The following is a 27,315-nucleotide window of genomic DNA, read 5'->3' on the forward strand; positions in this document are numbered from 1 at the left end:
AATGTCTCAGGTTGGTTTTCTGGACAATATTTTTCCTAAGGAAAGAAGATGTTCATTTTATAATGTAAATCAATGGATAAAAGTGTTCAACTGACAGAAGTTTGGTTTACTACGTTCCTTTTATAAAGCTTAGGAAAACGTTTCTTCTACAAAGTTTAAGAACGTATTACACTAGAAAACATCTACTTTAAATTATCACCATGTTAGTGGTGTATTTATCATTAGGTATTTGTATACACTTTAGCCTTAAGAGGCTTTTTTTTTTTTTTAAACAGGGTCTCACTCTGTCCCTCAGGCTGGAGCGCAGTGGTGCAATCTTGGTTCACTGCAAACTCTGCTTCCCAGGCTCAAGAGATCTTAAGAGGCATCTTTTAATTCAGAAACTCTTGAAATGGTTTTACAAATACTATTTTAGATGTATAGCTCAAATGTATTTACAGTAAGTTTATCAAAAATAGTTACTAAGTGCTCTCTATTCACATGGGTCCTTTTGGGGAAAAAAACCTATTAGGGTTAAATGCAACAGACTGGTGTACAGTAGGAAAAGGGACCCACGACTTCAACAATCTGTGCAAGAGTACTTTTTTTTTTTTTTTTTTAATTTTAATTTTGAGACGGAGTCTCGCTCTGTTGCCCAGGGTGGAGTGGCACAATCTTGACTCACTACAACCTCCACCACCTGGGTTCAAGCAATTCTCCTGCCTCAGCCTCCTGAGTAGCTGGGATTACAGGCATACGCCACCATGCCCAGCTAATTTCTGTATATTTTTAGTAGAGATGGGGTTTCACCATGTTGGCCAGGCTGGTCTCGAACTCCTGACCTTGTGATCCACCCACCTCAGCCTCCCAAAATGCTAGGATTACAGGCGTGAGCCACCGCGCCCGGCCAAGAGTACTTTTAATCTCACAAGCTGTGTTTCTATTGACAATCTGAGGTTAGTGGAAGTAGTCAAACACATCATTATTACTATTCAGTGGTGCAGAAAAAATAATCCCCATATCATTTGGGCCTAGTTAGCATGAAATTTCAATCGGGAAACATTTCTCTTTCCAAAATTTCAACTTTCCAGAGCATGAAATTTTCAATTAGGAAATATTTCTCTTTCTAAAACTTCAATTTCCCAGAAAACTCATATTTGAAATTTGCTAATAAATCAAATGGGCAGTGTAGACTTTGATTAAAAATTTAGATTTCACGAACTGACTAGATTTTCATCTAGAAACTTATACCTGCAAATTAACTTTGAAATATGCAATATAAATACCTAATATCACAAAATTTTCACTAAGTTTAAGGTTTATAAATTTCAAAATGAGCATTTTCTGCAAAACTATGGAAATATTTTTAAAATAAGGTAAAACACACAAATGACTCAAGCAGAAGCCCAACATGCATCTATACGGAAAAGTTAAATTGAGGCCCCATGTTAAAGGGGTGGGGAAGAAATGTGGTGGGACTACTTTGCCTTCATGTACATCATACTTTAGTAACATTGCTTTTTTCTTTTTCTTTTTTTCGTTTTGGAGACAAGGTCTCCCTCTGTTGCCTAGGCTGGAGTGCAGTGACACAATCACAGTCCATTGCAGCCTTGACCTCCCGGGCTCAGTCCATCCTCCCACCTCAGTTTCCTGAGCAGCTGTGACTACTGGTGCATGCCACCACCCTGGCTAATTTTTGTACTTTTTGTAGAGGCAGGTTTCGCCAAGTTGCCTGGGCTGGTCTGGAACCCGGGGCTCAAGCGATCTGTCTGCCTTGGGCTCCCAAAGTGTTGGAATTACAGGTGTGAGTCACCATACCCAGTCTTAGTAACAATTATTTGATTTCTAAGAGGATATCACTATTTCTTAAGGTATACAGCTAAAGTCAGTGTTATTAAATTGGGCCACAAAATAACTAACTAGAAAAGGTCTCTTTTCTAAAAGTAAATTTTAAAACCTTATTTTAAATTTTACTTTATTTCCATATCCCCAACCCATCTAAAAGAGTTTTCAATAAACATTAAAACAGCTGAAGAGCAAGAGAAGCAGTTTTGTTTTATTTTGGCTTTGAACCATACCTCTAGCTGCTGTAAGAGAGATTTTCCTTTCTTATTAATTTCATTGATAAGGGTGAAAATGGCCACTTTAATTTCCTGTTCTACTCGTTTGTTAGTCTCATTTACTTCTTTTATCCTGAATAAGAGAAATGCATCATTAGGTTATCAACTTATCCTAGGTCTCTGAATCATCAACTGTTACAGAAAATCATCCAACTGGGCACTTAACCGAGTAATTAAAAGGAAAACTTTGTCAAAATGTACAACTCATGTTTCAGAAGACCTGATCAATTTGGTCCAAACAAGTTATATATATAGACAAATAATGAAACTAATATTTAGTTATTTTAAATTATGCTCATAAAGGACAGTTTATTAAGCTGGATGGCAATCTCCTTAAGTAACTATGATATGAATGTGATGCACAAACACCAAACATGTGTGACTGCTGTTTAGTGTCAAATGTGGCACACTGGTTCTGTTTAACCTGGATGCTTTCCAAGAACAATGTGCAAAAGGACAACGTCATAAGCAATAATTATCTTTTGTAAGGATAATAGTTAAACGTAGAAGCATTTATTTTCATTTATAACTTAGCCACTTCAAACATGGGTTCTGATACACTCCCCTTAAAATTAATCTCAAAATGGTTTCCTTTTGTATACAGTAAAGGGCATAAAACATTTTCAATCCATTTTTAAGAATAGCTATTAGACATTTTATAAGTAGGTGTAAGCACTCAAAGTAGTTATTGAAGTTTTAGGTGCAAATATGAAGTGGCTGATACCTTGGTATTTACAAAACAGGAAGTGGAAAATCCCACCAATATAAATACATAAAATGTCAACCACCAACCGTAAGACATAGCCTTCAATTTTTATACATTCTACTGCTGTAAAAACTATAACCCACGCTTTCAGCTCCTAAACTGCCTTTCATTTGCCAAGTTTGAATTTAGTAACTTCAATACACTCCAAGAAATAATGTAGTTTTTTTTCTCCTCTGTACATCATTTGGCACTTACTTGGAAATTTTGAGTTCGGTCCTTATCTTACTAAGGTGAGTGGAAGATATTTTTAATATATAAAGGTACTAATAACTAGTGATAAGAAATATAGGTTTCAAATATAAAATGACTGAGCCAAAGACAGAAATCACTAAGCATGCTGAAAGCACAGTAGTTAGCCTCAGTCGGACTCCTACTGGACTTAATTAAGTCTACCGTATGTTCAATTTTGAAGAAAGAAAAAAATGTACATTAAAAAATAATGGAGATAGGTCAGTGAAAAATGCATCTAAAAGGGGAAGTTATCATCAGAGCTTTTAATACTTTTTTTAAAAAACTTTCTACAGATGAAATCAATCTCCTCAACCCTGTGCAATCTTGTAACAGGTAAACCTCTTGCTCTACTTCTGTATACAGATTCTAGAACATGTGTATAAAATATATTTTAAAAATACTTATACAATGTACATACAAAATATCTGTATAAAAATATGGGACTCCCATATGAATCAACTCACTATATTTCCTTTGAAAGAGACACCCATTTATCATTTCTGAGAAACAGTCTTCTCCAAATCAACCGTATCACCAGCTTAACCTAAAACAACTGAACATTTCCAAAAACAAAAACCCACCAATGGGGTGTGTGTGTGTGTGTGTGTGTGTGTGTGTGTACAATCTACAAGCTCTGAGGAGCCTTTTATTTTCTTTTGGTGTAACTTAAGATTAAAAGTTCTCGCCGGGCACAGTGACTCATGCCTATAATCCCAGCACTTTGGGAGGCTGAGTCAGGTGGGTCACGAGGTCAGGAGATCAAGACCATCCTGGCTAACACGGTGAAACCTCGTCTCTACTAAAAACACAAAAAATTAACCGGGCGTGGTGGTGGGCACCTATAGTCCCAGCTACTCAGAAGGCTGAGGCAGGAGAATGGCGTGAACCCGGGAGGCGGAGCTTGCAGAGTGAGCTGAGATCACGCCACTGCACTCCAGCCTGGGCGACAGAGCAAGACTCTGTCTCAAAAAAAAAAAACAAACAAACAAACAAACAAAAAACTACCACGTGTAAGCACTATTTTCATTCATTCATTCAATTATTTAATACTTTTGAGTACCTTACTATATGTCATTTTAATCATAAATTAATTAACTTTAATATTCATTAGAAGTCCTTTTGAGTCCATAAAATAAACATATATTAACCTTATTCATACCCCCAAGAATTTTAGTTTTAATTATGCCAGTTCAGAGTGTTTGTCTTTCTGGTGTAAGAGTCATAACTTGGTTAATCTGCTCTCTTATGGAACCTACTCTCACTTATCAATAAATGTACTTAGAAATAAACCAAAGTAGAATAATTTTTTAATAATAAATGGTGATGATAATTATAAATATAAGAGCAGCAGCTAAAATCTAAGTGCTTACTATGTGCCAGAAACTGTATCATATATTCATCTTATAATGCTACTCATAAGCACTGTTTTCAATGCTTGTTTTACAAATGGGGAAGTAATTTGTCCACCAGTGATACTCTCTTCTCTATACTGTATCTTCCACACAATCTCCACTTTAAATTTTATAAGTCAACTCTCTCCATATTAATTTCTTTGTTTCCACATTTAAGGTTTAACACAGACTAGAGTCTTATTAATTATAAAATAGACAAGGATGTGTCCTAAAAGGGTATACAAAAGTTTGGTCAATTAAATTTTGCTTAATTAACAAATACTATAATCCCAAATTCATACCATTTCCCCCTCAAAAAAATGTTTTCTTTATATGCTTAATATAGCAGAAAAATAGATTTAAACTGGACCCACTTCTCTTTAATAATTCTTAAAATTATGGTTTTAAGGCAACAAACTTACCTATTCTGCACCTGAGTGGCTGCAAAATGAACATAATTCTTCTTCTCAAGAAGTTTAGCCAGTAGATTCTCAATTGCACCTTTCTGATTTTGAAAAGCTTCTTCCAAAAACTGATACCTTAAAATCAAAACAAAACTACATTTAAAACAAAACATTTATGATTAAGATTTTGGAAATAAAGAACAGCTACATAAGTCAATCTTGAAACTTTAATTAAGTGATCAACTCTCTATGCTGGCCACTCATACCTTATCTCAACAGCAACTTTTAACTTTTAACTGGCAATCACCTATCTCCCTCCAACTCTGACCCTGAAAGGCCATTATGAAAGAAAAAAATTATTCGGATAATGGTTGAGTGCTCTTATATTAGAGTTTTGATTCAGGAATACACCTTTTTAAAAATTCAAATTTTGGCATAATTTATATACATTTTAAATCATACAGCATAACCACATTATAGAAAATACTATAAAAGGAAGGGAAATCACCCATAGTTCCAACATCACAAAATCACTGCTACCACTGTAATATATAATTCCCTAATCTTTTAATTATACATGTACTTATGTACTTATTTTTTAATAAAGACAAGGTCTCACTATGTTACCCAGGCCGATCTCAAACCCCTGGCCTCAAGCGATCCTCCTGCCCTGGCCTCTCAAAGTGCTGGGATTACAGGAGTGGGCTACCACATGTGGCCTAACTATGCATTTTTAAATGCAACTGTAATAATAATAAACATGCAAATTTACATCTGACTTTTATTCTTTATTTTATTCTTTATAATTACATTTAAAGTAATTTTTCAGTTCTGGATGCCATGTACTGTCAAACTTTCCACAAGGGTTAAATCGATATAAAACGTCACATCAACAACAGTTTTACTTTGTCAGCATGAATGCTATAAGTTAAAATTTTCTAATTACAATAGTGAAAATACAAACTCTAATAACATTTCTTTGGATACCAGGAAGCTAGAATAATCATTTTCTTTGCTACTTTTATTTCCTTTTATAAATTAGGTTTTAAGTTTTATTATTAAGCCAACAAATATTATTTAGTTTTTTTCTATGTCCTTTTTACATGGACTAAAGAACTCATTATGGTTCGTATCTTACCAACGAATAGTTACAAATACAAAATGATACCATACTGTGACAAGAGATATAATTCAAGTATATATAATCTACAAGAAACGACTGCCTAAATCGGCCTCAACACCAAGGAAAGCATTGCAGAGGTAAGAATAGCATCTTACGCTAGGTACAGAGGCATGTTTGAGACATGTAAATACTTCAATATGGCCAAAGAAAAAGATACAAAAGTCAGAATATGAGACAATAACTGATAAAATCCAGAGGCAAACTGTGAAGGGCCAAGCATAGCACGCTGTTTGTGCATTTAATTCTCTAAGTAATAGAAAACCTCTGAAGAATTCTAACCAGAATGTAATAATCACATTTACATTCTAGGAAAATCATACAGAAATATAAAAGACTCAAAGAAGGGAGTAGAAGGGAACGACCAGCTAAAACTCTAAGACAGTAACTCATACGAGAGATCATGATACAGTACTGGTTGGTACAGCCAAACAAACAAGCTGGAACTGACTTTATCAGTGAGATCAGCAGATTTGGGAGGTTATGTGTCAGTTACGGCAAGGTCTATGGTATAACCTGAAAACTAAATCCCTAACTAAGGCACAGTTAAGAAGCAAATCACTGGAAATGAGTTCACAATTACTGTGTAATTGTCTACACGGGCACTGAAATCACAAAAGTAGTACTATGAGCATCTAAATGTCCCATTGTTTCTTCAATGAAAGTCTCAGCTAAGGCAGACAAGAGGAAAGACTATGAAATTGCTAACATAAAGGAAAGTTTGTTAGGATAAAAGGAAGTTTACTTAGTAGTGGGATACAAGAGGTACAAGAAGAATGGAGGACAGAGAGAAAATGTAGATCAATATGGGAATTTCTGTTATAGAAAACAGCAGGTACACTGATTTTATTGTGGTAAAATATACATAGTAAAATTTACCACTTTGAACTTTTTTTTTTGAGACAGGGTCTCACACTATTGCCCAGGCTGGAGTGCACTGGAACGATCACAGCTCACTGCAGCCTCAAACTCATGAGCTCAAGCAATCCTCCTGCATCATTCTCCCGAGTAGCTGGAACTATAGACACGCGCTTTTTTAAACTTTTTTGTAGAGATGAAGTCTTGCCATGTTGCCCAAGCTGGTCTTGAACTCCTGGTCTCAAGTGATTCTCCTGTCTTGGCCAAAATGCTAGGGTTACAGACATGAGCCACCACATCCAACCCAATTTAACCATTTTTAAGGAGAATATTTTTAAAGCTCAACTGTCTACAATGTTGAGCAACATTATAACTTGTATAAGATATTATACATCTTATATATACTAATATATATATTAGTGGTGACTCACGCCTGTTTGGGAGGCCAAGGCGGGCAGATAATGAGGCCAGGAGATCGAGACCATCCTGGACAACATGGTGAAACCCCGTCTCTACTAAAATACAAAAAAATCAGCCAGGCGTGGTGGTGCGTGCCTGTAGTCCCAGCTAGTTGGGATGCTGAGGCAGGGGAATCGCTTGAACTGGGGAGGCGGAGACTGCAGTGAGCCGAGATCATGCCACTGCACTCCAGCCTGGCAACAGAGTGAGACTCTGTCTCAAAACAAAAAAGATACTAATAGCACAAAAAAGCACGTATTTTAAGAGAGTTGTTTTGCTTGTTTGTTTGTTTTTGAGAGTCTTGCTCTGTCGCCCAGGCTGGAGTGCAGTGGCACAATCTCGGCTCACTGCAACCTCCACCTCCCAGGTTCAAGCAGTTCTCCTCCTTAGCCTCCAGAGTAGCTGGGACTACAGACATACAACACCACGCCCGGCTAATTTTTGTATGTTTAGTAGAGATGGGGTTTTGCGTCATGTTGGCCGGGCTGATCTTGAACTCCTGACCTCAGGTGATCTGCCCACCTCGACCTTCCAAAGTGCTGGGATTAAAGGCATGAGCCACCGCGCCTGGCAAGAGGCTTTTTAAAGAGGCTTTACTATTAGATAGGGGGCCCCAAGGTTTGTTCCTTCATTAAAGAGCAACATTTGATTTATCCCACATACTATGGTTTCTCTACATCTAATAAAAACTATTACTATGTTAAATCTGAACAAATAAAGCAGAAATATGAGGATTCTATGCTAACCACCCTTTGACTTAGCTTTATTTACATTGTGATGAAAACAATCTTTTAAAGGAGAATTTGATGATGTCAATAAATAGGCATTTGGTAGAAAGGTTAACTAGTATCAAAATTCACAAAATTCTAATTCATAAAATTTAACCACGTACGAATTCCTCTTATCCCAAAATAAATATTTTTTAAAATCCTGTTTCTAAATATATCTTGTTACATTCATGTGAACAAGAAACAAGCAAACACACACTATTTTCCTAAATATGATATACCTAGGTAAACCGAATTTTCTTTAATCAAAATTACAGCTGAAATGGGGAGAAAGAATAACCAACAAATGAACTAAACGTAGTGTTGATTAATATGTAAATACTTCAAAGTAATTTCTTAGATTTTAATCTTGCATTTTAAAGTAGTATTTATTTATTTATTTATTTATAAATAATACAGCGGAGTACAGTGGCGCGATTTCAGCTCACTGCAAATTCCACCTCCTGGGTTCAAGTGATTCTCCTGCCTCAGCCTCCCGAGTAGATGGGACGACAGGCGCATACCACCACACCCAGCTAATTTTTGTATTTTCAGTAGAGACGGGGGCATCACCATGTTGGCCAGGATGGTCTCAATCTCTTGACCTCGTGATCTGCCTGCCTTGGCCTCCCAAAATGCCGGGATTACAGGCGTGAGCCACCACGCCCAGTCGAAAGTAGTAATTCTTATGGGCTTTCTTAGTCAAAATGAACTATTCTCCATATTTCAAAATAAGTAAAATACAGTAAAAATTATGTATGCCCAGGATTTAGTTAGGACAAACTAAGTAAAACTTTTTGTGCTTATGGCTAGAATTATAAAAACTTGATAAAATTATCTGGTTTTGATCAGAATTACCAGCATGCTTAGCTTTTTTTAATTATTGAGAAATAAATTATATTTAATACAGTTTTATAAGAAGTTTATGAAAATATGGTGCTCATGAGCACAGTGGCCCACACCTGTAAGTCCCAGGTACTCAGGAGGCTGATATAAGAGGACCACTTGAGCCCAAGTCAAGGCCAGTCTGGGCAACATGTATAAAAATATACATGGATGGGTGTTTTTTAAAGGTTGAAAATCACTTAGCTAATAACTTCAAACTTCTGAATGTACATTATGGTCTTACTGTGCTCTACTAATCTACTTACCAAGTGATACCGTACTATTCTTAGTAATTGACACTGTATATAATAAGTTTTGATTCTGTAACATCTAGGGAAAAACGCATCATAGTGCTTTATATCCAAACTGAATGAGAACCTTTTAATAAAACCCAGTTTCATTTTCTTCAGTTATTCCATTTTTTTAAATTACATTAAATTTCAAACATACATTAGAAGTCTAATTCCACTGAATCGATCACCCATTTTCAAGAAGTATCCATTCATAGCTGACTTTATGTATACACCCACCCACTCTATCCCTTAGATTACCGTGAAGAAAATTCCAATCATATTTTATGTAAACATTTCTCAATCTATAGATAGCAATAGCCTATTCTGATAACTTACTACATTTTCAGGCACTGTGCTAAGTATCTTAATATGGATTCTCTCATTTAACCTTTGGAAAAAATGACTTAGATACTACTACTACTATTTTCCTAGTTAAAAGCTGGATGATTCTAACAACCCTCTGTGTCTTACTTCTTCTCCAGTAAAATATAGAATAATCATCATATATACATACATAGGACTGTCCTAAGAATTAAACTGGTCAAAACACACAAAGCAAAGCACTTAAGGCATACTAAGGATTTAATGCTTGCTATCACTGTTATTCTTAGCAGTAATTTTAAAGGATTTATACTGTTAGAATTTATATTGTTGCAAATTTATATTGTTCCTTATTTAAAGCTCTATATGAAGGGGAGATAACAACCATAAGAGTTCAGGAAAGTGACAGAGAGTAGGAAATGTGAGCAACTGTGATGAAAATCTGAAAGGGTAGAAATTTCTATAAAGTATGGGAAAGACATTAAAATCCTCACACAAATAGAACAGGGACCAAAAGCTAACTTTAATTAAATCTCAAAGGTCACAGTGACATCATCTGATATTTCAATTACCTAAGACTTTATTAGAATAGGATGTCACTTTCTATTGCTGTCTTCAAAATCATTTATCTTTTCTTCTGTAATATCTAGTCTTCTGGCCAGGTGCGGAGGCTCATGCCTATAATCCCAGCACTTTGGGAGGCTGAGGCAGGTGGATCACGAGGTCATGAGTTTGAGACCAGCCTGACCAACATGGTGAAACCCTGTCTCCACTAAAAATCCAAAAATTAGCTGAGCGTAGTGGCGCACGCCTGTAATCCCAGCTACTCAGGAGGCTGAGGCAGGAGAATTGCCTGAACTCGAGAGGCAGAGACTGCAGTGAGCCGAGATTGCGCCACTGGTACCCCAGCCTGGGCAACAGAGTGAGACTCTGTCTCAAAAAAAAAAAAAAGAAAAAAAAAAATCGAATCTTCTGTTAATCCTATCCGAAATGAAACCCCCCCAACAAAAAAAAAAGTGAGCAGTGAAAAGTCATAAGTACATTAATATATGTATAATTGTCATCCACAAAGGAGAAAAACAGACGGAAGAGAAAAAATATTAGAAAAAATAGTTACGGATAAAAGTTTTTCAAATTTGATGATCTACAGCTCTAAGAAGCTCAATATCCCCCAAGCACAAGAAACATGCAGAAAACTACACTAAGGTATATAATTTCCAAACTGTTTGAAACCAGTGATAAAGAGAAAACATTAAAAGCAACCAGAAGAGAAAAAAGATACATTGTATACAAATGAACAAAGATAAAACAGATTCCTTGATGGAAACAATGAGAGTGGAGCAACATCTTTAAACTACTGAACAAAAACTTTCAGCCTAGAATTATTTATCCAGAAAAGTTAATATGAAGGGGAAACTACTGGGAGTAATAAAGATGTTCACTATTTTGACTGTGATGATGGATTCACACACAGTCTATCACCACACAGCAAAGATCTAAAACCTATACCACTACAAAGCAGAGATCCAAAAGTGCTATGACCTTAAAAGGGTACAGTAAGAGTAACCTGCCCCTCTATCATCTCAAAAAGACTGAATGACGATAACAATGACACTGCGGAAGACGAGAGGGGAGACCCTTAGAAGTTGTATCCACAAAACACTTCACATGTGAATTTTTAGACCAAGTGCACATTATCTTGGTGGTTCAAAACTTCATTCCGGAAATTTAACTGTCAGAAACTGGTAACGCTTCCAGGCAACAGCAACGGGACATTCAATCCTTTATTGTAGAAAGCGTCTTAATTTTAGAAAAAAAAAAAAAAAAAAGCGTAATTTTGCAAGGAAAGTTCAAAGTTTTTTTTGTTTTGTTTTGTTTTGTTTTTTGAGACGGAGTCTCGCTCTGTCGCCCAGGCTGGAGTGCAGTGGCCGGATCTCAGCTCACTGCAAGCTCCGCCTCCCGGGTTTACGCCATTCTCCTGCCTCAGCCTCCCGAGCAGCTGGGATTACAGGCGCCCGCCACCTCGCCCGGCTAGTTTTTTGTATTTTTTTTTAGTAGAGACGGGGTTTCACCGTGTTAGCCAGGATGGTCTCGATCTCCTGACCTCGTGATCCGCCCATCTCGGCCTCCCAAAGTGCTGGGATTACAGGCTTGAGCCACCGCGCCCGGCCAAGTTCAAAGTTTTAAAAGACTACATATATAAGGGAAAACGGCACCCTAAGCAAGAATCAACAGAAATAACAGGAAGAACAGACCCACTAACAGAGGCAAAATAACTATATGCACTCCATTTAAAGAATAAAACACAGCTAAAATGTTCAGGCAACTATTTAAAATTTTAGATGAAGAACACAAAAGACCTCTTTGAACTTTTTTTGCTATCTAAAAATAAAGTTTTTAAAAGGGAGAGGAGCTGGCTGATTTAAAATATTTAAATCATAATGGATGGGTTTTAATGGCAGTTTAGACATAGTTAAAGAGAACATTTGTGAACTGAGATTGTTCAGAGAAAAGTGTCTTCCTGTTTTGCACTTTCAATGTGAAAAAAAGGCGGGGGGAATATAAACATTAAGAGAAACAGAGAATGGATTGAGAGGGGTCTAACACACATCTAACTGGAATTCCAGAAGAAGGGCCAACAAATAATGCAATACATGGAATATTTGAAGAGATTACTGATTGAAAGACACAATCATATGCACATTTTAAAGACATTTTGTTATTCTTTACACAGTTTCTTTAGGTATACTTCTGTGTATAAATTATGTATCTTGTGACTCATAAAGACTTTTAAGATTCTTAAAGTACAAAGGCCACGCCTGGTGGCTCACCCCATAATCCGCAACAATTTGGGAGGCTGAAGTGGGAGGATCGTTTGCGGCCAGGAGTGCAAGACCAGCCAGGGTAATATAAGTGAGACCCTGTCTGAACAAAAAATTTTTAAAAATTACTGAGGGTAGTGGCATGCCTGTGCTTCCAGCTACTTGGAAGGATCACCTTAGTCCAAGAGTATGAGGCTGCAGTGAGCTATGATCACACCACTGCTCTTCAGTCTTGGTGACAGAGTAAGACCTCATCCCTTTAAAAATAAAAAAGTATGTAGTCATTACTGATATGAACTAAATTTGCCTATTTGCCAGGAAATATTCAAAGGGTAGGGATACCACAGTAAATAAGGTAAAGTAAGATCCTGTTCTTCCTTTCCTTACATTTTAATTAAGGAGAAAACAAAAATTTGAATAGGGTGATGTGACAGAGAGGACGTAAGTGGTTAAACATTCTACATTGGATACATGGACAGAAGGGAGCTCTTGAAGATGTGATGACATGTACAATTATTTCAAAGATAGGAACTAGGCATGCACAGAGAGATAAGAGATGAACTGTAAATAATCAGAGATAAATCTGCATTTTTGCAAAGGAAAATGACCAACTGGTTTTATTCTTTGCAATAATTTTGCCAATTAATAAAATTTTCACATGGGATACTTCTCAACCAACCTGCCCTCTTTGCCAAATGGGTAACTTTTATCTGTGGAACTAACGACTCTGTGTTTCTTCCTTAAGTCTTCTCTCCTGATATTCTTCTCTTTCAAGTTAACTCTTAGCCATACGGAATTATTCTCCTTCTAGCCATAAGCAATGATTCTGCTGGGTAAATGACTCACTGAACCTATGGGCTCTTCAGATAGTTTGATATCCTAATAGGATCAGAAACTATAATATTAAAATTAATGAGGCTATGTTTTAGCAATACCCAAATGAATTAATTCAAATTTTAAAGATACTCAGATGAACTATTACGGAACCAAATACTCAATCTCAGTCTCATACAGACTATACAACTCCAAGATAGCAAGGACAGAGCACATTTCTTCATTACTGTATAGTTATCACCTAGCAAGGTACCTCGCATATGGTGAGTACTCAAACATCTACCAAACAAATGAGATCAATGAATACTCATTTGTTGAGTGAAGTTCAATAAACAAACCATTTTGTCTGACAATAAATGTACCCCATGAAAAAATCATACTTGGATAGCAAATCTTTATTTGTTGCCATAGCTCTGAATCTAGCTCCCTAAGAGGACTGATGGTAGATATGTATTTACGTATCACTTCTACCAAAATGTATTCAAATTTTCAGTTACTTGGATTTCATCTGAAATAATTTTTAGGGTCGGACATGGTGACTCACTCCTATAACCCCAGCACTTTGGGAGGCCGAAGTAGGTGGATCACCTGAGGTCAGGAATTCGAGACCAGCCTGGCCAACATGGTGAAACCGTCTTTACTAAAAATACAAAAAGTAGCCGAGCATGGTGGTGGGCGCTTGTGATCCCAGCTACTTGAGAGGCTGAGGCAAGAGAACAGCTTGAACCCAGGAAGCAGAGGTTGCAGTAAGCCAAGATCGTACCACTGCACTCCAGCCTGGGCAACACAGGAAGACTCTGTCTCAAAAAAAAAAAAAAAAATTTTTTTAGAAGAATTTACAGAAGAACTAAAAAATGAGTTTCAGCAAAGGTTCTTTTAAAGCTATGAATAATGCAAACCACCTGGGATGATTTGCCAGTATTCTTAAAAGATTGTAAAAACAATTTTTTATATCCAGGCCATAATATAAGATTCTTATCTAACTAGCCCAGAACAGGAATGAGGCATCAATGTATTTTTTTAAATCTCCCTAAATAGTTTTAATATAAATTTAGAATTGTGAATATCTGCTCTCAAGTTTATCCATACAAAATCTTAATTCAAAAGTCCAATTCTAAGAAAAGCTATTCCTTCCCTTTCTTTTCTTCTTTCCCTTCTCTCTTCCTCTCTCCCTCTCTTTTTTTTTTTTTTTTTTTTCCTTTTTTTAATAATGGAGATGGGGGCCAGGTGCGGTGGCTCATACCTGTAATCCCAGAATTTTGGGAGGCCGAGGCAGGCGGATCACAAGGTCAGGAGTTCGAGACCAGCCTGGCCAACACAGTGAAAGCCCATCTCTACTAAAAATACAAAAAAAATTAGCCGGGTGTGGTGGCACACACCTGTAGTCATAGCTACTCAGGAGGCTGAGGTGGGAGAATTGCTTGAACCCAAGAGGCGGAAGTTGCAGTGAGCCGAGACCATGCCACTACACTTCAGCCTGTGTGACAGAGTGAGACTCTATCTCAAAATGAATGAATGAATGAATGAGATGGGGTTTCACCATGTTGCCCAAGCTTGTCTCTAACTCCTGGACTCAAGAGATCTACCAGCCTCAGCCTTCCAAAGTGCTCAGATTACAGGCGTTGGCCACCGCACTCTGATGAAAAGCTATTTAAAAAAATATTTTAGAGAAACCTTACTTATATCATTCAAGTAACTACCATCATAAACTATCTTACTCTCTAATAAAAATATCTGATACTAGGTTTTAAGTAGCTACTCTCTCTTAAACAGTATCCTTAAAAACAATCTAAAATTACTCTTCTCTAACTATACACAAAACCGCAATAGAGTATAAAAAATATTAAGGTGGAGCCAGGTGTGGTGGCTTATGCCTGTAATCTAAACACTCTGGGGGGCCAAGGCAGGAGGATCGCTTGAGGCCAGGAGTTCGAGACCAGCCTGGGCAACACAGTGAGATCCTGTTTCTTAAAAAAAAGAAAGAAAAAAAAATTAACGTTATTAAGGTGGAACAAAGGTGACTTTCACTTTCAGCCAGGACACAAGTGACTGGTACCAGACTAGCCTGTGTCACCAAAAACTATAAAAGACAGAAATACATGAGGCAACTATATTCCGTCACTGAACCACATGTAGACAAAAATCTACATTCCTTTAGAGAGCATCATAATCATCCTAACTCTCTGTCTGTAGACAATTTTATGATAACTGGAACAGAGAGCTAGAGACCAAGTAGAACAGAGGCAAAAATCACGATGTAGGCTCATGAGTGGCTGAAATCCATGGGGTAGGGCACTGGAATGGAGGAAACAATGTAGGATGAGAATGGGGAACAGAGGGTAGATAGAGGGAAGAGAAGATATTGAATATGTGTGAATTCCTCACAAGTCCTTGGTCAAAGTCTGGGCTATCTATGACAGGGTGAGATTACACAAAGTTTAGCAGACAGCAGTTGCTAAAAGTTGACATTGGAAGAGAAGAACTAGAGACCACGGAGTTCCAGAAGAATTCAGTTTGAATTCTATCTTCAGAGGAGAAAGACTGTTAATCTCCCTGGGATCTACCTGAGAAACCAGAAAGGTCACCCTTAAAGGACTATACTATCCTGGAGTAAGCTCTACCCTAGGCCTGTCCTGTCCTAACAAAACCTAAATAAAACCAAGCCTTGACAAGATCTAATAAGAAACAAGGTTCAGAAATCAGGTACCACCAACTTAGAAAGGCTTAGGAAATGACTTGGGCTTTCTACAGATCTTCCCTAACAAAGCATAAAATCAAGCTTACACAAGCTTACAGTAATTTAAATGCCTACTAGAACAATCAAGTCTTCAGAGGAAGATAAAATTTCTAGACTTTCTACAGTGTATTGTCCACAATGTCCAAATCGCAATAAAAAATTACCAGGCATTCAAAGAAATAGGAGAGGCTAACTCATAGCAAAGAAAAAAGTATTCAATACAAATTGACACCAAGATGATCTAGATGTTCTAACGAGCTAAAAGTTTAAATGGGCTACTGTATATTTACTCAAACCTTTAAATGAACATAGGTTCTTAGTGAACAAACTGACAAGAAATCTCGATAGATGGAAACTACTAAAAGAGAAAAAGGAAATTCTAGAAAAGTACAATAACTGAAATGAAAAACGTTACTGGACGGACTTAGCAGCAAATGGGAGATGTCTGAAGAAAGGGTACGTGAACATGAACACACATCAATAAAAAGTATCCAGTCTGAAGAAGAGAGGGAGAGAATAAATTGAAGAAAAATGAACAATCATCAGGGACCCTTGTGACAAAACCAAATAGTCTAACACACATGTAACCGAAGTTCTGGGAGACTTGGGGTGCTTTTTGTTTTTGGAGATAGGTCTCACTCTGTCGCCCAAGCTGGAATGAGCACTGTGGCACGATCACAGCTCACTGCAGCCTCAACCTTCTGGCCTCAAGCAATCCTCCCACCTCAGCCTCCCAAGTAGCTGCGACTACAAGCATGCACCGCCATGCCTGGCTAATCTTAAAAAATTTTTGGTAGAGATAGGGTCTTACTATGTTGCCCAGGCTGGTCTTGAACCCCTGGGGTAAAGTGATCCTCTCACCTCAGCATCCTAAATTCCTGGGATTGCAAGCATGAGCCACCACAACTGGCTGGGAAATCTGTTTTGAGGAATAATGGCCAATTTCCCAAATTTGATGAAAATCAGCTCAGTGAACACCACAGAGGATTAACAGAAAGACAAACATATCTAAAAAAAACTTCATGGTCAAATGGGAAAGGTCAAAAAAAAAAAGAGGAAATCTTGAAAGAAGCCAGAGAAAAGCCATAAAACATTCAGGAAGGAACAATATGAATGACATCCAAAACAATGGAAGCCGGACTACAAAGTAGTAATATCAATATCTTTTTAATGTTGAAAGAAAAAACTGTCAATCCAGAATTCTAGAGAAAATTATCCTTCTAAATGGAGGATTTTTTTGTTTTTGTTTTTGAGAGAGTCTCTCTCGGTCACCAAGGCTGGAGTGCAGTGGGGTGGTATCGGCTCATTGCAACCTCCACCTCCTGGGTTCAAGCAATTCTCCTGCCTCAGCCTCCCAAGTAGCTGGGACTACAGGCACAGGCTCCCACGCCCAGCTAATTTTTTGTATTTTAGTAGAGATGGGGTTTCACCATGTTGCCCGGACTGGTCTTGAACTCCTGAGCTCAGGCAATCCACCCGCCTCAGCCTCCCAAAGTGCTGGGATTACAGGTGTGAGCCACTGCGCCCGCCTTAAATTGAGGATTTTCATATGACAAGAAGGTGAGAGTATTCATTGTCAGCAAATCTGCAAAACAAGAAATGCTGGAGAATATTCTTTAGGCCAAAGGAATATAACAGATAGAAACTCATATATACTAGAAGGAATAAAGTGAAACAGAAACAGTAATAAATTGGTAAATATGAAACACCAGCTTTTATTTTCCCTCCTCATAACTTCCTTAAAAGACAGCTTTTTTTTTTAAGTATTGTATGTTAAGGTATATAATGCATGAATAAATGATGTGGCAATAGATAAATGATGTGGCCACAGTACAAAGGATAGTAATTGAGTAAACTGAATAATCCTTTTGTAAAGTTACTAAAATCATACAATATTTTAAGTAGACACTAAGTTAAACTGCATATCACTATCCCTACAGCAATCGCTAAAAATAATAAAGTACAGCTTAAAAAGCCAACAGTAGATATAAAATGGAACACCAAAAAATATTTATAAACTTAAAATAATGCAGCAAAGAGACAACAAAAGAACACAAAAAAGAAAAACAAACAGTAAATAGTAGACTTAACCTAACCATATCACAAGTTACATTAAATATAACAAGATTACAGGTTCCAGTTAAAAAACAGAGAAAGGAGCCTGGCATGTTGGCTCATGCCTGTCATCCCAACACTTTGGGAGGCAGAGGCGGGAGGATCACACTTGAGCCCAGGAATTTAAGACCAGTCCAGGCAACATAGCAAGACTCCATCTCTATAAAAATTACAAAAATTAGCTGGCTGTGGTCCCAGCTACTTGGGAGGCTGAGGCAGAAGGATTGTTTAAACCCAGAAGGTTGAAATGTTTGAGAAGTAGCCAGAAAGCCAGTGTAGCTGTAGCAGAGATGGAGGATAGGCAGAGTAGTAGCAGTAGCAGTAAAATGCATATATAGGGTCTTTAAAGTCACTATAAAGATTGAAGAGTCACTGCAGGTTTTGAGCAGGGGAGTGATACAGCCCAACTGAGGATTCACTCTAGCAGTTGTATTAAGAATAAACGGCACTTCGGGAGGCCGAGACGGGCGGATCACAAGGTCAGGAGATCGAGACCATCCTGGCTAATACGGTGAAACCCCGTCTCTACTAAAAAATACAAAAAACTAGCCAGGCAAGGTGGCGGGCGCCTGTAGTCCCAGCTACTCGGGAGGCTGAAGCAGGAGAATGGCGTAAACCCGGGAGGCGGAGCTTGCAGTGAGCTGAGATCCGGCCACTGCACTCCAGCCTGGGTGACAGAGCAAGACTCCGTCTCAAAAAAAAAAAAAAAAAAAAGAATAAACGGAAGGGAGGTAGTATTAGAAGCATAGAGACTACTGCAGTAACCTAGGCAAGAAATGATGGTGGTAGAGACTAGGCTAGAGGCAACAGAGGTAGTAAGTGGTAGGATTTGGTGATATATTTTGAAGGTGAAGCCAAAAGGATTTCCTGATAAGTTTACATTTGGGTATGAGAGAGGAGTAGAGTAGAGGATGGTGCCAAGATTTTTGGCCTATGCAACTGAAAAAAAAATCCAACTGCTAAACTGAGATGGGAAAAGGCTGCCAGTGAAAAAAGGTTTGGAGAAGATGATCGGTAGCTGAGTTTTGGATGTGTTATGTTTGAAAAAGTAGACATTCAAGTGGGAGATGTTAGAGTCTGCAGGGCAGGCAAATCTGAAAGTTCAGGAATAAACAATGAGCTAGAAATATAAATTTAGAAATCAACAACATATAGATGGTATTTTAAGCCCTAAGACTATACGTATAGATAATGGCGTAAACCCTGGTACATCCAACCTAGAAGAACAAAGAAAATAAGCATTTTCTTTGAGGTTCAGAAAAAGTAAACAGTAATTAGTAGGAAGAAAATGAAAACAATGTGTTCTTCTGGTAGCCAAGTACATAAATGTGTTAAAAGGAACATTAAAAATGTCAAATGTTGCTGATACAATAAAATGTTAAGATGAAAACTGAGAAATCACCTCTAAATTTAGTCATGTAGTGGTTATTCATGACCTTGAAAAGAACAATGTTGGTACAATGCTGACAGTCAAAAGTATGTAAATTTAGACAGAATGGGACAGGATTAGAGACCATGATTGTAAGCAATTCTTTCAAGAAGTTTTTCGGGGACAGTTCTGACGGCATGGAAAGGAAGTTAAAGAGAAGGATTCATGTTTCGTTTTAAAATGGAAGAAAACAGCAGCATACTGAAATACAGGAATAATTGTTAGAGACTGAAAAACTGACAGTCTAACAGAAAGAAGGGCAAATTTCCAAAACAATGTCATTGGCTACATGAGAGGGGATGGAACTCAGTGTATAAGCAGAGAAATTAGCTTTCTGAAGGAAGAGAGTCAAGCTAAGATAACAGAAATGTAGAAATATGGGTACAGGTACTTGCTGGAAAAGCAGATGTGGCAGAGGGCGTCTGTAGTTCTCTTTTGATAGCATCAGTTTTCTCAGTGAAGTTGGAAGCAAATGCCAATATTTCAGAGTAAGGATGAAGTATTTGACATTTAAAAGAGGAAAAGGTATGAATATACAATATGACTTCCAGACAACATTAAGGGTCTACTTGAGGGAAGTGGTCAGGAATTGAGAATGTGACCTACTGGTATCATTATGCTAGAATGTGTTTTTCTCCTGTGATATTCAGCTGGGTAAACAAAATATGATAGGAAGGAAGTCAGGTTTAATCAGGACTGTAGTTATGCTGCCAAGTGAATTCAAAAAGTGGGACATGGAAGTCAAGGCTAAATGCAAGGGAGTGATTAAACTGATTAGCCATGACATTGAACAGGGAAGGAGTTAAATGAGAACACAAAGGGATGAGGTAAAGTGAAAGGGTAGTAGGATCAATGGATTAAAATAAAAGTCACTGTGTGGTTGAATAATTGTAGAAGTTTCATACTAAGCAGAATGAGCTGGAGTAAGAGATGTGGCCACAGACAGGAATGCTTAAAATTGAAAAGGATTATTACAAATTACAAGGTCTAGTATATGACTATGCATGTGAGTGGCTACAGCAGTGTAAACGACAAGAACCCTGGAAAGGAGGTCAAAGAACACAAAGACTAGAGTGTCTGAATGATCAAATCCATGTATATTAAAATTGCTAGGACTTAATAGTAGCATTCTACAGTTTACCACTGAGTTAGGGAAAAAAACCTTTGAGAGATGAAGGGGAATGACCCAAGGGTTTTTAGATGACAGCAGCAATGAGAGGTTACAGGTGATGACATGAAATTAAAATCTGTATATTTTAGGGAGGAAAGAGAAAGAATGGTCTTAAAAAAACAGTAAAAAGATCTATCTCATACCTCCAGGCCCAGTCATACATGAGATGTGAAAGAAAAAGTCACCAGTCATGACAGTTGCAAGAGAAGCAATGTCCATTAAGCCAAACAAAGCAAAGAAAATGATCAAAAAAGAGGCTGGGGATATACGGATTCTGATGACACCCAACAATTCCAAAGGACAAAGTGGCAGAATCAGGCACATGTAGTGCCTATGGAATTAAAGTGTGACAGATGAGGGGACACCTGGGAGTGTGGCACTTGTGGCACTCTCTTGGGTAGGTAACAGAAAAATACGGATAAAAAATGTAACAATAGTGGTCTAGTAGATATAAGGCTGATAATGATGCAGAGGCTGCAAATGGTGGTGGTAATGAAGGATGCAGTTTGGGTCTTCCTCTTGTAAAACTGTCAATAGAAAAGAAATTCTAGTGTCAGCAAGTCAACACCATCTTCACATCAAATGAGGACTGAAGCGTAAGACAGTGTGGTCTTAAAAAGACTATTCATTTCAGGAGAAATAAATACCTTTCTCCAAAATATATTCTCTCCAAATTTATTCCATCTTGCGCCATGCTGCAATCGCTAATGTTTCTCATGAACTACCACATGCCAGACTTGTCAGCATTATTTTTCAAATGACCCAATATAACAAATTTAATAGACATGGTTCCATTTTTTTCCTGGAGACCTTCTTCATAGGATCCTCAGTTTTCATTCCTCATTCTAAACTGTCTTACCCCATGGCTGTCATTTTAGGCATTCCCTTACCTTTTACTTTCTTGGTTTACTAACTTATTTTGGTGAATCACATTCTCTAATGGCTTTCCAAAAAGAGGTACATAAGAGGCAAAGCTTCTGAATACTTGCATGATGAAACATGTCTACATTTTATTCTCACATTGATTTATACTTTAGCTCCAGAATTCTAGATCGAGGCTGGGCATTGTGGCTCACACCTGTAATCCCAGCTACTTGGGAGGCTGACGCAGGAGAATCACTTGCACCCGGTGGGCAGGGGTTGCAGTGAGCCAAGACCGCGCCATTGCACTCCAGCCTGGGCAACAAGAGCGAAACTCCATCTCAAAAAAAGAGCATTCTAGATTGAAAATCTTTGCCCTTCATCTCCCGACTTTAATGATCCTGTTTTTTGTTTTGTTTTTGGAGACAGAGTCTCAATCTGTCACCCAGGCTGGAGTGCAGTGGCATGATCTCAGCTTATTGCAACCTCTGCCTCCTAGGTTCAAGTGATTCTCGTGCCTCAGCCTCCCGAGTAGCTGGGACTACAGGCATGCGCCACCACGCCCGGCCTAACGTTCCTATTTTGATTCCTATTTCATTGCTGGCTTTGGAAACTAAAAATTTACTAAAATTTTTCTGTATTTTGAGTAGAGATGGGGTTTCACCACGTTGCCCAGGTTGGTCTTGAACGCCTGAGCTCAAGTGATCCACCTACCTCAGCCTTCCAAAGTGCTAGGATTACAGGTGTGAGCCACCATGCCCGGCCTAACATTCCTATTTTGATTCCTATTTCATTGCTGGCTTTTGAAACTTTATTGATCTTAACCTTAATCCATAGCATACTATCATTTTATGATATTATACACCTTGATACGGGTCTTTTTAAAAATCATTGTTCTGGGCATCAAATGGGACATTTCATCCTGATGACTCTATGTTCTTAGATGAATTTCTTCCAATAGTTATCTAACAATTTCCCAACGTTTGTTTTCTTTTTTCTATAATTTATACTGATTGTCTGCTGGAATTCATAATTTTTTTTCTTTTAAATTTTCTTGCGAGGGTGAAAAGGTCTCTAAATCCTAAAAGAGAGGTAGGAAGGGACAGTGAAATGAAAAAGCATCATTATTGACAATATGGAAGGAAGTCAGGACCTTCGAGACTGAAGGTCCCCAGAGCTTAGCGGGCAGATTTACACTTAATCTCCCTGATTTCAGCCTGGTACTTCCTCCCCATGTGGACCTAATATCCCCAAGTCCAGTGCCTCTCTGATTTTGTTTCTCCAGAGAATAGGTCCAACTTTTGTGACACCTATCATCTCTAGGTACTAGGTATTACAGGTTCCTGAGAAATATATTGATTGGCTTCCTTCATATCTCCTTTGCATGGCCTTAGTTCATTCAACCCCATTATGTCAAATATCAGATCCACCAAACCTTCCATTCATTTATCCTGCTTTAAAAACAAAACAAAAGGACTGAAATCCCCATTGATGTCTCTTCTCCCATTCTTAGTCTTTATAAGTCTATAGATTTTTTAATTCCTTTAATGTGAATAGAATTTTGGAGGGAAATGGAAAACCCCATGGTTTATCTAGAAACCTAGTAATGTTCTCAGGTACAAAATTTCATGCAGTTCTATAGCTGCTTTCCTTTTTCAAAACAACTTCCAAAGCCATAAAGTAAATCGAAGACTTCAATTAAAAAAAAAAAAATTTAAGAAAGAGAAAAAAATAAAATATGTGGGTTGCAACTGTAATAACAGCCAATAATAGCTAAACTGTTGAGTGCTTACTATGCTAAGCACTTTATAGGTACAATTCTCAGTACTTGTAATCCTCACAACAACCTTATAAAGTTGGTAGTATATTTTCACTTAAAAGATACACACACAAAACATAGCTCATCTTTTTCACTCTGCAGCAATTATTTTAATTTAAACAAAAAATTCAAAAAGCAGGGAGAGGCAAGAAAAAACAAAATACAGTTACAGACTGTATTAAGTGGATGATTATGGAATGAAGCTAAATTCAGAGGAAAATTCACATCTTTTTGATTAACTGGGGTTTCATGTAAGATTCTAAAAAGAATACAGCAAAAGCAAACTAAGCAAAAAATTAATAAAGATAAAAGAAAACTGTAAGGATCAGAACACCTCTAAAGAATAGAATAAATGAATTTAAAAACTGGGTCACTAAAATGACCAGTGAAGACCATAAACTCATGGCCAATCTAATAAAGGACAGGAAATAAACTCAGCTATAAAGCATCATAAACAGGTTGGGCATGTGGCTCATGCCTGTAATCCCAGCATTTTGGGAAGCCAAGGGAGGCAGATCACGAGGTTGAGAGATTGAGACCATCCTGGCCAACATGGTGAAACCTTGTGTCTATTAAAAATACAAAAATTAGCTGGGCGTGGTGGTGTGCACCTGTAGTCCAAGCTATTCAAGAGGCTGAGGCAGGAGAATTGCTTGAACCCAGGAGGTGGAGGCTGCAGTGAGCCCAGATCTGCAGTGAGCCCAGATCGCGCCACTGCACTCCAGCCTGGCGACAGAGTGAGATTCTGTCTCAAAAAATAATAATAATAATAAACAATCATAAGATATAACTATAGATCTTCATAAAATCTTGTTGTTTAATTCAACATTTTTTAACCTCTACTAAATAATTTTCTAAGAAAATATAAAGTATCACAATTGCAAAGTTGACTCAAGAAGAGATGGGAGCTGGGTGCAGTGGCTTATAACTGTAATCCCAACAATTTGGGAGGCCAAGGCAGGAGGACTGCTTGAGCCCAGGAGTTCAAGACCAACCTGGGTAATATGGCAAGACCCCATCTCTTTAAAAAAAAAAAAAAAAACACACAAAAAAAAACAAAAATTAGCCAGGCGTGGTAGTATACACCTGTAGTCGTAACAATTTGGAAGGTTGAGGCAGGAGGATCACTTGAGCCCAGGAGGTTCAAGGTTACAATGAGCTATGATCATGCCACTGTACTCCAGCCTGGGTGACAGAGCAAGACATCCTGTCTCCTAAAAACAAACAACCCAGAAGGGACAGGAAACCTGACTCAATCAATAAGCATATAAGAAATTGAGACTCTTAAAGAACGAGCTCTAAAAGTCCTTAAGTCCAGAGAGAAGAAGGGGGAATGTTGGTAGGGAGGGAAAAGAATGGAGCAGAAAGCGTTAGCTAAGACACATAGAAGTGGCTAGGCACAGTGGCTCATGCCTGTAATCGCAGCACTTTGGGAAGCCAAGGTGGGGGATCACTTAAGGCCAGGAGTTTGAGACCAGCCTGACTAACATGGTAAAACTGTATCTCTACTAAAAATACAAAAATTAGCCACGTGTGGTGATGTCCACCTGTAATCCCAGCTACTCGGGAAGATGAGGTATGAGAATCACTTGAATCCAGGAGGCAGAGGTTGCAGTGAGCCGAGATCATGCCACTGTACTCCAGCCTGGGCAACAGAGAGGCACTCTGACTCAAAAATCAAAACAAAACAAAACAAAACGATACACAGAGGCAAACTAGTTCTAAGGTTAAATGGCTCTCCTAACAAATACAGGTCTAAGAAACTGCATGTACAAAGTTGGAGGGTTAAGTAGAGGGTTCCTGCTACTAGAGTGTAAGTGGAAGATAAGAGATTGTTTAGTAAAGAAGTTAACTTTGCCCAAAGAGAGGTCTAGCCTTTCCCTTCAGTCCCTGGCAGGTAAACTCTAACCCCCTGAAATGTCCTGCCTGATAAAATTATCTTTGTTTGCCTGGGGACCTTGAGCCAAGCCAGATAGTCTGTGTCAACAATCTGATTTACAGTGGGAACTCTGGGTCACATAGTCTCAGATCAGCCTCAGGAGGAGCTGTCCTGGAGACTGAGGTCTGCCATGTGGCCGGTGAACCACATTTATGTGACAAAGACTGACCCAGTAAAAATTCTGGACACCAAGGTTTAGGTGACATTCCCTGGTTGGCAATATTCTGTGTACACTGTCACACATCACTGTCAGGAGGTGTTCATGATGTCCATGGCTCCAGTGGGAGAAGACAACTAGAAACTCCACTTTTGGAACTCTCCTGGACTCTGCCCTGTGCATCTTTCCCTTGGATGATTTTAATCTGTATCCTTTCACTGTAATAAACGTAACTGTGAGTATAATAGCTTGCAGTGAGTTCTGTAAATTCTAGCAAATTATCAAACCTGAGTGTAGTTTTGAGGAATCTTGATCTTACAAGTGGTGTCAGAAGTCAAAGGAGTCTCATGCATTACTATCTAATTTTATAGCTAGCATCAGAAGTGGGATCGCTTGAATGACCCTGACTTACTAAAACAGGTGGTTTGCAAAGAGGGAGGATGAGAAGGTGGGAATTGATTAACATTTAATTCTTGGATGGGTATCCAGTCATGCACGGTTATATAACTGCAGCTGCAGTTACTAGAGGTAAAACTTACCAATGGAATTTAGAAATGGTAGACCCAATTCCCGAGGAGGTGAACCACCAGATAAATAAGGAAATGCTAACTAGTAAGAAAAAAAAGTAGGCCAGGCATGGTGGCTCATGCCTATATACCAAGCACTTTGAGAGGTCCTGATGGAAGGACTGCTTGAGCCCAGGAGTTCAAGATCAGCCTAGGCAACATAGAAGTCTTCATCTCTACAAGAAATAAAAAATTAGCCAGGTGTGGTGGCACAACTACTCAGGTGCCTGAAGTGAGAGAACTGCTTGAGCCCAGGAGTTCAAGCCTTCAGTGAGCCACTGCACTCAAAGCCTGGGCAATAGCGCAAGACCCTATCTTAAAAAAAAAAAGTTAATGAAACAATTCTTTTGTTACTGCTATCTGTACTAGCTAAAATGAAAACATGAGAGAATGTTAGGACAGATCCTGACACTGGGCCAAACTCAGATTTCAGCCAATCTGGGCTACAGTCACTAATCTCAGGGTCACTCCAAAAGGAAAAATTACACTGGAACATTAGATACCATGTCTGTGACCTCCAGTTATAAGGAGGTAGTCTAGGTATGAGAAAGACAAAACTAAGAAACTACTGAAACCAGGGATTATAGTACAAATTGTCTCATTTTGATCAACAAATATCTTAGGTGATGTCAGAGAAACACTCTAATAAGGAAGGCAGTGTCCAGAAGAGTTCCCTATAAAATAGAAATAGTTTGTGCAGGATTTACAACCAGGAGAATGCAAAGAGGTACTCATTATACTTATAAGCAGGTAGCTTCTTTTTCCCTAAGGCTGAATTTGAAACTACCTGAGGAGCTGCTGATCCTGTGATCAGATGGGTGCTACACTATAAACTACTTTCTATTAATCAGCAACGAGCAGTTTGGGTTATGGACAATTCCAAGGCAAATGGACAGCATCTTGTTTGGAGGGCTACCACTCTGAATACAGAAAGTAAAAAATCAATTTAGCGGGCACGCGATTTTCCCCTATGTTAGGGTTTTCATGGAACTCTGCAGTTGGTGCCAGAAGTAATGGTGATCTTGTGGACTGTTGTGTAACTTTGAAAAGACGATGAAGAGAAAGACACTGGTAAAATTCAGTAATGTATGTTATACTTGCAACTCTCTTTGCAAAATTATAACAGTGAGAAAACTCTAAAGCAACTGACTCCACCTTGCTTCTAACCTCACAAGCTGTCTTTGCTCATTCCCATATGTGGGTCAACCTAA

The 27,315-nt window shown here is 38.2% G+C and overlaps 1 protein-coding gene across 1 annotated transcript in view; it reads right to left on the reverse strand.

The window, feature by feature from the left end:
- The window catches only part of TRIM33 (tripartite motif containing 33), a 115,057-nt gene that overhangs the window by 31,588 nt on the left and 56,154 nt on the right, over positions 1 to 27,315 (reverse strand). The window contains 2 exon segments of the mRNA XM_017869780.1: positions 2,058 to 2,172; positions 4,910 to 5,026. Coding sequence (XP_017725269.1) covers positions 2,058 to 2,172; positions 4,910 to 5,026 — 232 coding nt within the window.

This window comes from Rhinopithecus bieti, unplaced genomic scaffold (assembly GCF_001698545.2).
Source record: "Rhinopithecus bieti isolate Rb0 unplaced genomic scaffold, ASM169854v2 scaffold_3040, whole genome shotgun sequence".
NCBI lineage: Eukaryota > Metazoa > Chordata > Mammalia > Primates > Cercopithecidae > Rhinopithecus > Rhinopithecus bieti.